This window comes from Pangasianodon hypophthalmus, chromosome 1, assembly GCF_027358585.1.
Source record: "Pangasianodon hypophthalmus isolate fPanHyp1 chromosome 1, fPanHyp1.pri, whole genome shotgun sequence".
NCBI lineage: Eukaryota > Metazoa > Chordata > Actinopteri > Siluriformes > Pangasiidae > Pangasianodon > Pangasianodon hypophthalmus.
This window is the reverse complement of record NC_069710.1, coordinates 28,692,610-28,706,319: the sequence shown is the minus strand read 5'-3', so window position 1 is coordinate 28,706,319 and position 13,710 is coordinate 28,692,610. Positions and strand designations below refer to the sequence as shown.

The following is a 13,710-nucleotide window of genomic DNA, read 5'->3' as shown; positions in this document are numbered from 1 at the left end:
GATTATTTACTTTGGCAGGCAGTTTGTCAACGCTAACAAGTTTTTATTTATTAATGAATGACACATCATAACTTATTATCCATTTATAGTTGCATGTAATGCTGTTGAACATCTGCAAGACAAGTGCCCTGTTATCAAAAAATGTCCTGTTATCACTTTGCCATTTCAACATTTACACACATAAAAAGCCATTTATGTTGAGAGTCCATCATGCAAGTCCCTGTGTAAGCTGTTACTGCAGAAACTATAACATATTAAAACAAGTGTATTATATAAACCTGTGATTTGTCGTGCAGTCAGAACTATTGTCAAAGCTGCTCTTTTAGAAAATTAATCAACATCTTCCGACCAATCAGAATCCACCAGCGCTGTGGAATAAACATTATATAAAACTCTTTCTCTTGAGCGCCCAGAATAAACAACATTCAGGATTTATTGTACACAATCCTCATTTACTGCTTTTCTAAATTAGTCTCCGTCTGCTGCGAGCCTCACACACACACACACACAATAAGGATGTAATTCATTCTGCTGTACCACAGCTCTGCAGTGATTTGTTACACGCTGTGACAAACTTTTTCCTTGCCAAAGGAAACAGCAGTCAGAAGCTTTATTAAGCTGTACATTCACCTGTTTCCTTTGGCAAACATTTCTCACTAATAAATGAGTAACCATTCTCTGAATAAAGCATTGTAGCGTTTCTAAATGGAATAATGAGATGTCTTTACATGATAGCTATCATATCCACTACCAGTTTAAAGTTTGGACATCGTTCATCCATTCAGTCATTTATTCATTTATTCATTTTTCATTATGCGCTTTATCCTGGTCAGGGTCACAGTAGATCCTATCCTGTGAAGGCTAGGAATGCACAAAGTCCATTGCATTGCACTGTGCACATGCACATTCACACACTCATTCACACACTCGTTCACACCCACATGTAATTTAGTATAGCCAACCCACCCCATCAGCATTTTTTTTGGGGAGATAGGAGGAAACCGGAGAACTGAGTGTGGAACAAAAGTTCCAAGAGAATTCTATTGCAGTGTAAAAGCGAGTCGACTCAACTGCAGGAAGTGACGGAAGTGCAGGAAGGCCAGCTGCTAAACTAAGCTGCGGGGCACAAACTGACCCAAAGGATAAAGCTGTAGCGTACAGAAATGCCATGAGTTCTGGAGATTTGGACCGATGAACAAAAATATTATAAGCTAGTCATTTATACAATTATCTAATCATTTATCACTGATTAGATTAATCACTGATTTCAGGATAAATTTTTCATAGCCTTATTTCTGACAAATGAATGAATGAATTCTATGGGTATATTTCCGTCCTACATGCCCCTAAAGCCATTTTTTTAATTTAAAATTTTATAAAGTATCAATTTCACTCAGACAAGCAAGTTAGTGTTCATGACTCCACGTTAGAAAGAGACTGGGCTAAACCACTACTCACTTCAAAACAGCATCTGGATGATCCCCAAATAGACAAAACAAACATGGAACTCTGGACAACACAGGTGCTGTTATGTCTGTTGTAAAAAAAATACAGCATTTCACAGTAAGAACATTATACAACAATATATACTGCATAATGGCAGTGGTGTGACAAAACAGGGATGCTTTGCTACCATGGGGACCAGGACAGCTTGCTTTTACACCAGACAATTCTTAAGGAGAATGTCTGGTTATCTGAAAGTGAGTGTAAGTGTATAACACATTATGTTTATGTGACTGTATAGAACTCTCTATTCGTGATCCTCTCTGAACTTGCTGAAGATGTCTTTCAGCTTTGTGTTGTCCATGTCTTCACCCAGGTTTTTGATATAGCTGTTGGTGAAACTTGTTGGTGAAACTTGGAAGCGGGGGTCCGCCTCAGCCTTGCGCTCCTCACAGGGCTTAAACTGCTCAATAAACTCGTAACACAACAGAGACACTGCTCTTAGAGTCTCTTCTCATAACTTACAACCCTTTGTGTTAACTCATGTTATAACTCATGTTATGTCAAAATTCAGAATTTATATCAAAAAGCTAATACAGCTCTTTAGTATAAAATATGCTAATCATGCTATACAGATGCTATTCAGAGCCCAAACCTTGCACGACAAGACTTTCCCAAAGCTGGAGAAGGTGTCATAAAGGGCCATGCTGTCAATCGACTTGTCCAGGTTCTTGATGAACAGGTTTCCGATGCTGGTGTTCCTCAGGGATGAATCCCTCTGAGCCCACATGATGCGCATGGGCTGTCCCATAAGGAGCTCAAAATTTAGCATTTCCAATGCTCGCTCAGCTGAGGGAACAAAAATAATTTACAGCTTATTTAATTTCAATTAAAAAAAGACTAGGTGTCTATTACACTAGGTATATACAGTTTCATAGTTATTGGCAAAGATGGGTAAGAAAGGTTATGAGGTTATGTTCTAAGAAATAAATAACTCTTATAAAAATATATTTTTCAACAAAACAGCATGTCATATAAGGCACTTAACTTGACCATATCCAATTCACAGTAAAATAATACATAAACTACACATGTAGACTTAACTAGGCTATAAACTTGAATTAAAATGCAGAAATAGTGTATGGAGCAGCGTTCTCCAGTGTTCTGTATGGTTTGAATTACTGTCGGCCTGCTGCTGAAAGTTGATGTAAGCATAGCCAAGTGAGGAGCCGGTCTTCTTTCCCCTGCAGAGCCGGATGGAGTGAATGTGGCCTGCAGGGCTGAATTTCTCTGCAATCACAGGGGAGATCTCCCACATACAGTGTGGCCATCATGAAATTTGGATTCATTTCACCTAAAGAAAAATAAATAAATCAAACTCTCAGTGGTGGAGAAAAGCAATAACACCAACCCTACGGTTTTAAACAGACAAACATTAGTAATAAGTACACTAAAAATACTTTTCTCCTCGGAAATCGGAAGAATTGTAAACCATAAATGCCTAAAGTTTCTTAAACTTATCAGTACAATAATAAAAAAAACAGTGTAAAAAGTATGTTGAATACCAATTACTCTTAAGATATATTAAAAAGTATATATAAAACAATAAATTATTAAAAGGCTACTTACCACAGATATAATGCATAACAGTACAAGAGAAATATTTATTGCTGATAATCGCTGCTATCACTGCTTACTGTTGCTAATCGCTGTGTCGCTGGTTATTGATGGTCTGAAGAGATTCATCTTTCACAGGTACAGAAATTGGGACAGAATGTGACACAATAATAGGAGCTCATTCGGAAGTATGTCCAAATTTTCTATCAAAAACAGTAAAAAATGTCACAGATGAACTTGCAACTAGATGCATAAGTCCCAAAGTACTCGTACTCCAAAAATGAATGTAATTCAAAATAGGTTAAAATATCAGTGTAGAAAAAACTGCATTTAATCTTGCCTGTGCACAAAACAGGCCAAGCCACAATAATCCCACTTAAAATACTTCCAGTATCTATACATATAATAGCACATGTATTCATTAATTTATGTCTTCTTCTTCTTCTTAATTTCTAAAGGACTTCACCAGGATAGAAATTGGCCTCAATGGAGAAACAACAGGCCAGTTAACATCTGTCCGCAGGCTGCATTTGGCCCTGGGGCCGGACTTTGAACACCCCTGGTACAGCTTCAATAGTAACATGATATTTCAGACAAAAGTCCTTCATTAGCTGTGTTCTTCTTCAGCCAAGTGCTTCTTAAACTATATGAGGTGATTTTCAGAATTTGTAGTTGCTTATTGCTTTAAGCTCCTCAGAGTTTTCAGGACATTCTGGACTGAGCTCGATTCAAAGCTTTAGTATGCTGTGTATTGCCACTTAATTATCCCACAGTGCAGCAATAGTCTTGACTCATCATAGCCAGGCATTTGCCAGTAATCATTAACCAAAGGCTCCATTTAAAAGAGAATTGCTGCCACTACCAGCAGAAGCCTATTTTATACAGTATACTTCTAATTCAATGGTTTTTTAATATGACAGAGTAAGAGGAAACATTGCTATGTCAAACAGGGGGTACACCTCCGGTTTCCAAGCGATACGATATGATTTTGATTCATAAAATTAAGTATTTGATACCACTGACTCTGATAGAATACCATTCAAAAGGCAACAGTTCAATATATGACAATACCAAAGAATCTGCCATGATATATGATATGATATGATATGATACGATTCAATTTTGTAACAATACGTGACCAACATTGTTCAGAATCTGGGGAAGCCCTACAATTAATTTGTAAATGATGATGAAGAGCGATGAAGAGCTTGCTAGCCTGTTTACACATCAGTTTGGAGCATTTTTCTGTTCTTTTTCAATAGATATGATAATCAATTGCAATGGATAATAATCAATAATAATTCAACTATGATTGTTGCCTCAATTCATTTTAATCATTGCTTTTTAAATCGATGCATCAATCCTAATTGTTCGACCATTACACCCTTAAAGTCAAGTACCTGCCAAACCTTTTTAATGTTAAATGACTCCCCTAAAGCTTTTGTAATTTCTGAAATAAAAAATGATGCCAGCTACGACCTGGCTTTGAAACATTATTAATCGTAGATGAGAAGTTAACACAGGCAATTTGATGACTAATCCCTCTGTTCATTATTCACCTCTAAGTGCAAACTGACCCAAGCTATCTCAACAATGTTAGCCTGTCGACGTGCCTTTGGTGGGTAAGAATAGCCTCACAATGGAACTCACGTCTCTCATTTTCTGTTGTCTGAGAACAGTTGTTGTCCAAGCAAGAGAATAGGTAAGACAAGAAGCAGAGGCAGGAGACTAGGCTAGGCCACTCAGTTTCAGTCCGTTTGTAAGGATCAACTGCAGTTCTGATGGACCTGTGGGATGCTCACCTGGAGTAAAATTAAGATATCAATATCTTGTCTTGTGAGCTCCTTTTTGGTGAGCCTGGATCTGGAGTCATGGGGAGGCAAGAAGTCTGGGAAGCTGTCTTCATTGCACTGAATTACAACATCACTATTGTGGGTAGGTGACAATACACATTAAGAAAAAACATTTATTAAGTGTAGGCTCATCTAAGTATCTAGTAAATAAATAATTAATGGACATATCAGGCAATAATGTCTGTGATACTATATTTTAGATGTATCTAAATTATCCAGATTTCTATGAAATTAGTTTAACACGGCAAACTGAAACGACTACCGTTTTTCAGTGTAATTGGCCAAATAATTTATAATGTGCAATCAACCTACTGTAGATTCTACATTTGTAAAATCATGAAATATTTTTATATATTTTTACCTATAGTACTTCTATATCTGCTTCATATCTATATCACTAATCACTTTTATATCAAAAAAGCTTAAAGGTAGAATTCTTGAAGGTTCTTCAGTTTGTGCCAGTAAGGATTCTATGTCAAACCCTATAACAGAACATTTACATATCTAAAGAGTTTCCAATTACAGCCCATTTAGGAAGCTTAGAAACTTTAACTATTCAAATATCTCTTGGGGAATCATTTTTATGGATGCACCAATGAAACCTTCATGATCTGCAGATAGGGATAAGTACCCTTTATGGTAATTAAGGGTTCTTTGATTTGTCTCTCTGGGGGAACCTTTAAGATCCTATGTAGAACTCTTCAAGAGTGTGTTTCCATTACCAGAAAGGGTTGAAATTAGAACACTTTTAGGAACCTTCAATGAACCCCTGAAATAGCTGTAAATTCTGTCATAATGCTCGTACTACATAAACACTTAAAGTTGATCCCTGACAAGTTGATTTTTTTCTCTTCCAGGGAAGATATGGTTTGTTCTAATGGTCTTCCTACGTACATCGGTCTTGTTCTTGGCTGGCTATCCACTCTACCAGGATGAGCAAGAGAGATTTGTGTGCAACACTATCCAGCCTGGCTGTGCCAATGTGTGTTATGATATATTTGCACCTCTGTCACTGTTCCGCTTCTGGCTGGTCCAGCTTACCTCCATTATCCTGGTTCATGTTGTATTTATTGTCTATGTGATCCACAAAGTTACATCCAGCCTACCTCACCCTGATGCCTCTAACAGAATGAAGTTTAGGTCTTTCTATAAGCTTAAACAAGAACCTTTCCATGAAGCATCTCTGTCAAAGTCTAGTGTAAAAGCGGGTGTAAGACGGCTGCCTTGTTTCACAGGAGCCTACATCTTTCATCTTTTGGTCCGGATCCTTCTGGAAGGTGGTTTTGGGGCAGCCCATTACTATCTGTTTGGCTTCTACATCCCGAAGCGCTTCATGTGCCAGCATGCTCCTTGCATCACCATGGTGGACTGCTATATATCCAGACCCACTGAAAAGACCATCATGCTGAATTTCATGCTGGGGTTGGCTGCCTTGTCTCTTATTCTCAACCTATTTGATCTCATCTGTGCATCTAAGCAGTCAGCGAGGCACAGGAGCAAGAAGAAGATGATGGTAGAGAAGATGTATGAGGAGGAACGATACTTCCTTGCAGAAAGTGGAGCCACTGGTGTCGACTTTGGTGACCCTGAACATCAATCCTTGCTGGTAAATGGAAGCTTCCGTAAGAGAATCAGCAAAGCCTGTGTGGATGATGATGTGTCTCTGCATTCCGAAGGTAAAAGTCATCCAGGCATCCCTCGTGGAGGAACCCCTGTAGGTATCAATCTTGGTGTACCCAGTTCCAGCAGTAGTAATGGAGCTGGTTGTTACCCAGTGGCACAGGATGAGGTAACAGAGCGAGAGGGCAGTGAGGTGGCACTGTGCCCATCTGAGCTAGTAGGCACACCCAGGTCCATACGGGTCAACAAGCGTAGTCGCCTCAAACCCATGCCGCCTCCCAGACGGGACAAGCCACAAAGTGACGGGCTGCTGGATAGCTCTGGAGCAGTGGCAGCTTGTGAAAGGATATCAGGACAGTACATGTTGGGGGATACAAGTACTGATAGTGACCTGATATCGACTGGTGGAGATGGATACGAGAAAAGGTCAGCATGGGTGTGAGAGTCTGGACATGATCCTAATCTTATTGGTGGCAGAGTAGGATCAACACCAAAACAATTTGCATCCTAAGACAGCTGAAAAGGTTATATTTTTATGAGCAACTAATGAAATGTCATTAAACAATAAAATCCTGGTATCTTTTGACCTTTAGATGAGATGTGACCTTCGGAGGCTGTCAGAATTTACTCAGTTATGTAGATGGTACATTGTGCATGTGAAAAGTGAGGGACCATAAACAAAGGTCTTAAACTGTTTGAAGATGAGGTGACTTTAGGTGGCTCTTCTGTTTTAAAGTCTCTGTGGAATGCTACCCTTTACAGCTCAACCACGACCTTCACCATCCACCTGTTGCTTCTGTTTGTATAAGCTCACTCGGCTTCTCTAAACGCTAAACACAGATCACCCTTGACCTGTCTCGACCTGGCTGTGTGCGTCAGGGTGAGAGGTCATTCTAAAAGCATGTTGGCGATATCCACAAAGGGCCTCCAAGGTTGAAAATGACATACATTCTCCGCATTGAAGACAACAAGTATGGCTTTCCCTCCAAAAATTAACGCTAGTGTGACAACAATTAGCATCATTGTGTTAAAATGATTGTAACTAGTCCATACAAACTTTGATTTGTTATTACATTATTAGCATTGATGGGTGATGTTTTCTTTCGAGAAACCAGTGAGTTTGTCTAGACTCTAAAGAACAGGAATTCCCCAGCCTGAGTGCCAGGCAGAGCAATTAGCGTCAAAGCCTGGATTTGTATTTATGGGGGTGGCTTGTCACAATATATTCAAAGACCCAGAGGGATTTGAGGCTGGAACTTTAGAACACATACAAACACTTAAAATAGCACACCACAATCCAATGAAACACAAGATCTGATGACGCCTGACACAACGCAACCTCTCTTAGTATGTTTCACCTCTACAGCTAAATTAACAACAGCCTGCTGCTTTCATCTTCCTGTCTTTTGTCACCATCTTATGTACTCGGATCCATGTCAGACCATTTGTTCATGAGGAGCGCCCCGGCTTTGAGTTTGAGTGAGACTGCTTAAATGACACCTCAATTTTACCATCATTTTGAAATTGTCAGAGCTCATCATGCTATATGTATATGTCCAAAATTACACCAGATTTTTATTTTAATTCATGGCTATATTTTAGCACAAAAGAGCCAGTAATGAATAGAGGAACTGTAAAGATTTAAAAAAACAAACAAACAAAAAAACCATCCATTTGCTTGAAATTTGTGTCTCTGAATTGTAGTGTTTTTTTCCTGGTTTGTTACAATTTAATGGAAAATTGAGGTAGAGAATAAATCAGTCTATGACTGAATAAAAATGGGTTCAGTTTGTGCCACATATTAACTCTGAAAAAAACTTTTGGAAGCCACCCACCTGTTAAGCCAGTTTTAGGCCGTGCAATTACAATGAGCTTTTAAGATTATTACTTGTCATGTTGTATGAGATGATCCCAATAAATGCTTGGCTGTATTCTATAACAGACTGTGCAATAATGTGTTCTCCATGTTGGATTATACAGAAAAGATCCTCTGATGAAAGACCTGTGATTAAAACAAGGTTGTGTCAAATAGAAACAAGCCATCTATGTAATAGTGGTAATATTATGTCTGGAGAAAACACATTTTAAAGGGTGAAGCAGATGAGTTTGAAGTCATTTATGGCTGATGTAAAATTTTCTTCTCCAAAAATTCAACAAACTCATCTTTATTTAAAAAAATCGTTCAGGGTTATTTATTTATTTATTTGTTTATTTATTTATTCATTGTTTAACGATTGTAGCAGGTAGCAGCGCTCACACTTTGTCAGAACGTTTTTGCTGTCATCGACTGTCTTTGGTCACATTGGTACTAAATTAGCCGACGGTGATCACATCTCTTTATGCTTTACAAGACAACTGATCTCAATTTACGACCAAAGTATTCTTTTACTTACATGTGTAATTTTTGTTTGCAACAGCAAATTCGGGCTGAAAATCATAACGTGTAAATCCGGTTTAACCATTTTACTTTTTTTTTTGATTTAGTTCCCAAAAAAGACATACACTGAGTTTATTATGTCCAGTTCATCAGGTAGAAGTGTTGATATACACTCACTGAACACTTTGTTCGTAGGCTACACCTACTCATTCACGCAATTATCTAGTCAGCCAATAATGTGGCACCAGTGCAATGCATAAAATAATGCAGATACAGGCCAGAAGCTTCAGGTAATGTTCACAGCAACCATCAGAATGGGGAAAAAATGTGATCTCAGAGCTTATTCAGAATGGTGCAATAAAGAAAAACCATCCAGTGAGCCGCAACTCTGTGGGTAGAAATGCCTTGTTGGTGAGTGAGGTCAGAGGAAAATGGCCAAACTGGTTTGAGCTGACAGAAAGGCTACAGTAACTCAGATAACCACTCTGTACAATTGTGGTGAGCAGAAAAGCATCTCATAATGCACAAGTCGATCCGTTAGGTGGATGGCCTACAACAGCAGAAGACCATGTTGGGTTCTACTTCAGTCAGATTTAAAATAAAAAAAATAAATCCATATGGCTTATCAAAATGTAAAGGATAGCCAGCCAAGAACAAGACTTTTAACATCTCACTCACCCTAGTTGCATTTTTTTATGGTTTACTGGTTTCAAAGACATGTTGTAGGCTGATTGGCATTTCCAAATTGTCTGTAGTGTGTGAATGTGTGTAACTGTATCCTGCGGTGGGTTGGCACCCCGTCCAGGGTGTCCCCTGCCTTGTGCCCCGAGTCCCATGGAATAGGCTCCCCAATGACCCTGTGTAGGATAAACAGTATGGAAAATGGATGGATGAATTACACTATAGTCCTACACTGGATCTGAACATGTACAAACAATCGTCATCTTGGAAACTATTTATACCATCAGATGCTGGTGAAAATGCATAATAGAAACAGGCAACTTTTCTTTATAATTTTTTTTTTCTCTCTTATAACATCCCAGCAAAATGTTGTTGCTGTTCTTTCAGCTGCTCCAGTTAGGGGTTGCCACAGCAGATCACCTTCCATTGTCCACATATTAATTATCACAGGTTTTACACCAGATACCCTTAGTGATGCAACTCTCCCCATTTATCCCAGCTTGGGACTGGTACTAAGAGTGCACTAACTTGTGCACCCCCACTGGCTGGGGTCAGCACTCAGTATGGGGTTCAAGCCCACGATCCCGAGATCAAGAGTCCTATACGCTACCAACTGAACTAGCCAGGCACCTATAACAGCCCAGCAAAAATACACCAGATTTAATTTATACTATCCTGCCCTCTGGTGGATCAATGCGTTACTGCAGCATTAAAAACCCAGACTAAACTGACAAACACCCCTAATGAATTACAGTTATCTCATAATAGCTTACTTTATTGATCTCTGATGATAATTCGTGACAAAGAAAAACTAATAATAAAGCCATTATTTATAGCCACATTGAAAATCTTGACATGTTAATGCTGTGATCTTTACATATAACACCAATAATAGTTGCAGATACACCAATCAAGAAAACCAGAAAAAAACTGTTAAGTTCCTCTCACTGTGTTCTGTCATTAACATTGTGATTTTGCTGAACAGCTCTATATGGAGTCTCTCCTTTAAACATGTAGACTCTACAATGCAAAATGTATTTGTGCAAAACCACGATATGGTATTTTCTTGACTGAAATTATGAAATGCCGAACAAAAAGCCATCACACACAGTGCATCTGGGGGAAGACACTGTGATGACGTCCCTCTTCTGCCTCCTACACTGTGAATAATTTGATTTTTCAAGGCTGCTGTTATAGCTCAATAGAAGAGGATTGTTCCTCCTTCAGATATTCTCTTCAGAGATTCTGACATTCAGTAGAACAGTAAGCCTACTCACACGCCTGAAACCACATTATACACCATCGTGACTTATTCACTGCAGTTCCTATTCATTTAGTTATAAAGCTTAAACAAATATTGTTTTTGAATAACAGTGCAGTTGCATATTCATGCCATTTTAGACAAAAAAAAAAAAAAAACACTTAAGTGTGTTGGATGTAGTGTTTGGAGCACTATCAGATATTAATATGCTCATTTGATGTGCATTTGCGTTACAGAATTTTACACAATCCCAAATTATCTGTTTACCTAATTCTTTTTATTTTATAATGCTATTTTACATTTTAAAAGTGTAATTTTTTCCCATGCAGAAAAGTCACGATTGGTTATGGTTTTGATTTTTTTTCACATATTATTTCTACACATAAGTAAATTATTTTCACAATATTAATTTTTAGCATGTAGGGAATGTGGTTTATTTTCACATATGATTTTTACATATTAATTTATTTTCACATATTTTTTCACATGTAGGGCATGTTTTATTTTTCAGATATGATTTTCTCATATATATATATATTTTTTTTCCATGAATGCTCACATATTATACACATAATGTTAGAATTTCTATGAATTACACTATAGACCTATACTGGAACTGTAGATGAATAAACAAGTGGCCTCTTGTAAATCATTAAAACTGTCCTGGTTGAAAAATGTGTAACAAAAATAGACTTTCCAAGCAACATGAACCATCATTAAAATCTTTTATTTTTATTTTTATTTATTTATTTTTTGTTTTTTGTTCCTTACAGAAAAGTCACATGACTCTCACATGTAAATAATCACATAGTGGTTATGTGTCACACATTTTTCACATGTGATTTTTACACAATTTATAATCCACGTGTAGGACAGATGTGATTTCCTCACGTCCTATTAGTATATTGTCCCATGTTTACTTGAATTCATGTGCAATTTCAGGGCATAACATGATGAAATGCAACTTCTCATGTTTTTTTTTACTTCACAGACAATCACATGTGGAGCTTGTGAACTTATTATCACTTACACACTTATAAACCTATAAACAGTTCTGTGTTAAGCAGAGTGTAGTTTCTCTCTCTAAAAATCTCAGAAAAGCAATATTTTAGGACACTTGTCTCAGACTCCTACCTAGAAAATGTGACTGTGTCAGTGTAGTCAACTCTGTCTATGTTTCTGCGTTTAGATTCTGGCACAGTTTGGAAATGTTCCTGCTCTAACACACACACTGAACCCCGTCATTAAGCGAAGAGCTGAATAAGGTGTGTTTGAGCCAAATACTTCAATCTCATTCACTTTCACAGTCTCCATCTCACTCATGTGACTTGATCTAAGAGAATTCTTGAAAGTGTATCACATTTTTATAATAGCTTAGAATTTAACTTTATATAACATGTTGCAGAGCTATCTTTCTGTTTGTTTACAGAGCTTATAATTCTATTAGTTGTACATTTTTTAAAACTGCTGCTTTTTAAAGGTCATTCATGTGATCTGTAAGATTAAAATCTACAAAAAGATGACTGTGTTTCAACCGAAGGTTGATGGTGTTTCTTTAAATTGGCAACGAATAGGACAAATGTTAGTGTTTTCCTGCTCCCAACACAATGATTCAACTAATCACAATGATTCATTTAACAGCCCTTAATGCAGAGATGTCCAAAGTCCAGCCCCAGGGCCAAATGTGGCCTGTGAACAGACGTTAACTGGCCCGTGGCTCCTCTATTAGAACGTAAAATCGGTGACCCACCGGCCAACATGGTGCAGTTTTTCCTTTCACCTAACGGTGGCAGCAGACTGAGTTAACACAGTTAGATAACATGCAAGAACTCTTTTGTTTTTTCTAAAATACACCTGCGAATTAATTTACTGAATGATATTCAGTCATGGCTACAAACAAAAAGTGTAAAAATAACAGAGAGAAAGTGTGATTTCAAAAAAAACTGGAAACCACTAAGCAAGGAAAATCTTTTGTGAATTCATTAAAGAGTCCTTAACTGAAGCCAAGTGTTAAAAATGACACTTTAATTTATGGTTTTTAGTTTGTCCAGTTAATTTTGGTCCCTTAAATTCGGGGACCACATATTAAAAGTGCTCGTTCACCCGATTAGGATGTAAATATTCACAAATTAAAGCCTGCACTCTGAGCTTTTACACACACACACAACAAAAGTTTGGACACCGCTACCTCAAAGTAGGTGTGTTAGAGCAGGAAAAAAATGTAAACACGTGCAGGACAACAGGGAAACAAGACAAGTCTTGATAAAGACTTTCACCTGAAATTTCTCTACTTTAACTACATAATTACCTTAAACTCCACTGCTGCCCTCTTGTGTCTCAATCTAGTACGTTTACTTCACTCTCCTTGGGCACAGTGTTTTGTTCATTAGTGATGAATTAGTCGAGAATGAGTCAGCTCTCTGAAGCAGCTCTTTTGAGTGAACACTGGAAGCAGACTCACTGTTCTAAAGCTCTTTTTTTTAAATTTTCAATTTTTTTGTCATCTATTCAGTTAAATGATCATGACTATGCCCTTGTCCTTCCAGTGAGCCAAGTATCACAATTTAATAATGAACAAATAGTCTTAAGCATCAAAAATTTCCCCACATGCCACCGGTTTGTGTGAATTTGCCCACTTCAGAACAAACAAATAGATTACAAATGCAAATGCTCTGGGTTTTTCTTTTTTTTTTTCACCTGGGGTAGTGATAAAAACGTGAAACCTGCATCAAAGCACTGATTTGCATTCAGTATAAAGACAGCTCAAAGAATATCAAGAGCAAAGTGTCCACTGGTTATTTCCTTCCAAAACGACTGTTTTTTTGAAGGACTCTTTGAACTAAATGCTTTTAATCACA

General features: G+C 37.7%; 2 protein-coding genes across 2 annotated transcripts; one reads left to right on the top strand and one right to left on the bottom strand.

Annotated features, from left to right (window-relative positions):
• Positions 1-89: 89 nt before the first annotated feature.
• On the bottom strand, positions 90-2,952 carry LOC113545409 (polyadenylate-binding protein 1-like 2). The gene is given in 3 exon segments (XM_053236468.1): positions 90-2,292; positions 2,626-2,747; positions 2,749-2,952. Coding segments are annotated over 3 exon segments (393 nt in total). The 5' UTR covers positions 2,793-2,952; the 3' UTR covers positions 90-2,065.
• A 1,726-nt stretch (positions 2,953-4,678) lies between these two features.
• On the top strand, positions 4,679-8,466 carry LOC113545464 (gap junction delta-4 protein). Its single transcript, XM_026944835.3, has 2 exons — positions 4,679-4,995; positions 5,771-8,466. Exons 1-2 carry the CDS (start codon positions 4,932-4,934, stop codon positions 6,973-6,975), a joined length of 1,269 nt encoding a protein of 422 aa, XP_026800636.1. The 5' UTR covers positions 4,679-4,931; the 3' UTR covers positions 6,976-8,466.
• Positions 8,467-13,710: the final 5,244 nt, after the last annotated feature.

What these genes read in the sequence shown, in the direction of transcription:
- LOC113545464 (XM_026944835.3), top strand. Translation starts at nt 4,932, where the DNA reads ATGGGGAGGCAAGAAGTCTGGGAAGCTGTCTTCATTGCACTGAATTAC. An exon ending in TTACAACATCACTATTGTGG is followed by an intron (nt 4,996 to 5,770) that starts GTAGGTGACAAT and finishes TTTCTCTTCCAG; the next exon opens with GGAAGATATGGTTTGTTCTA.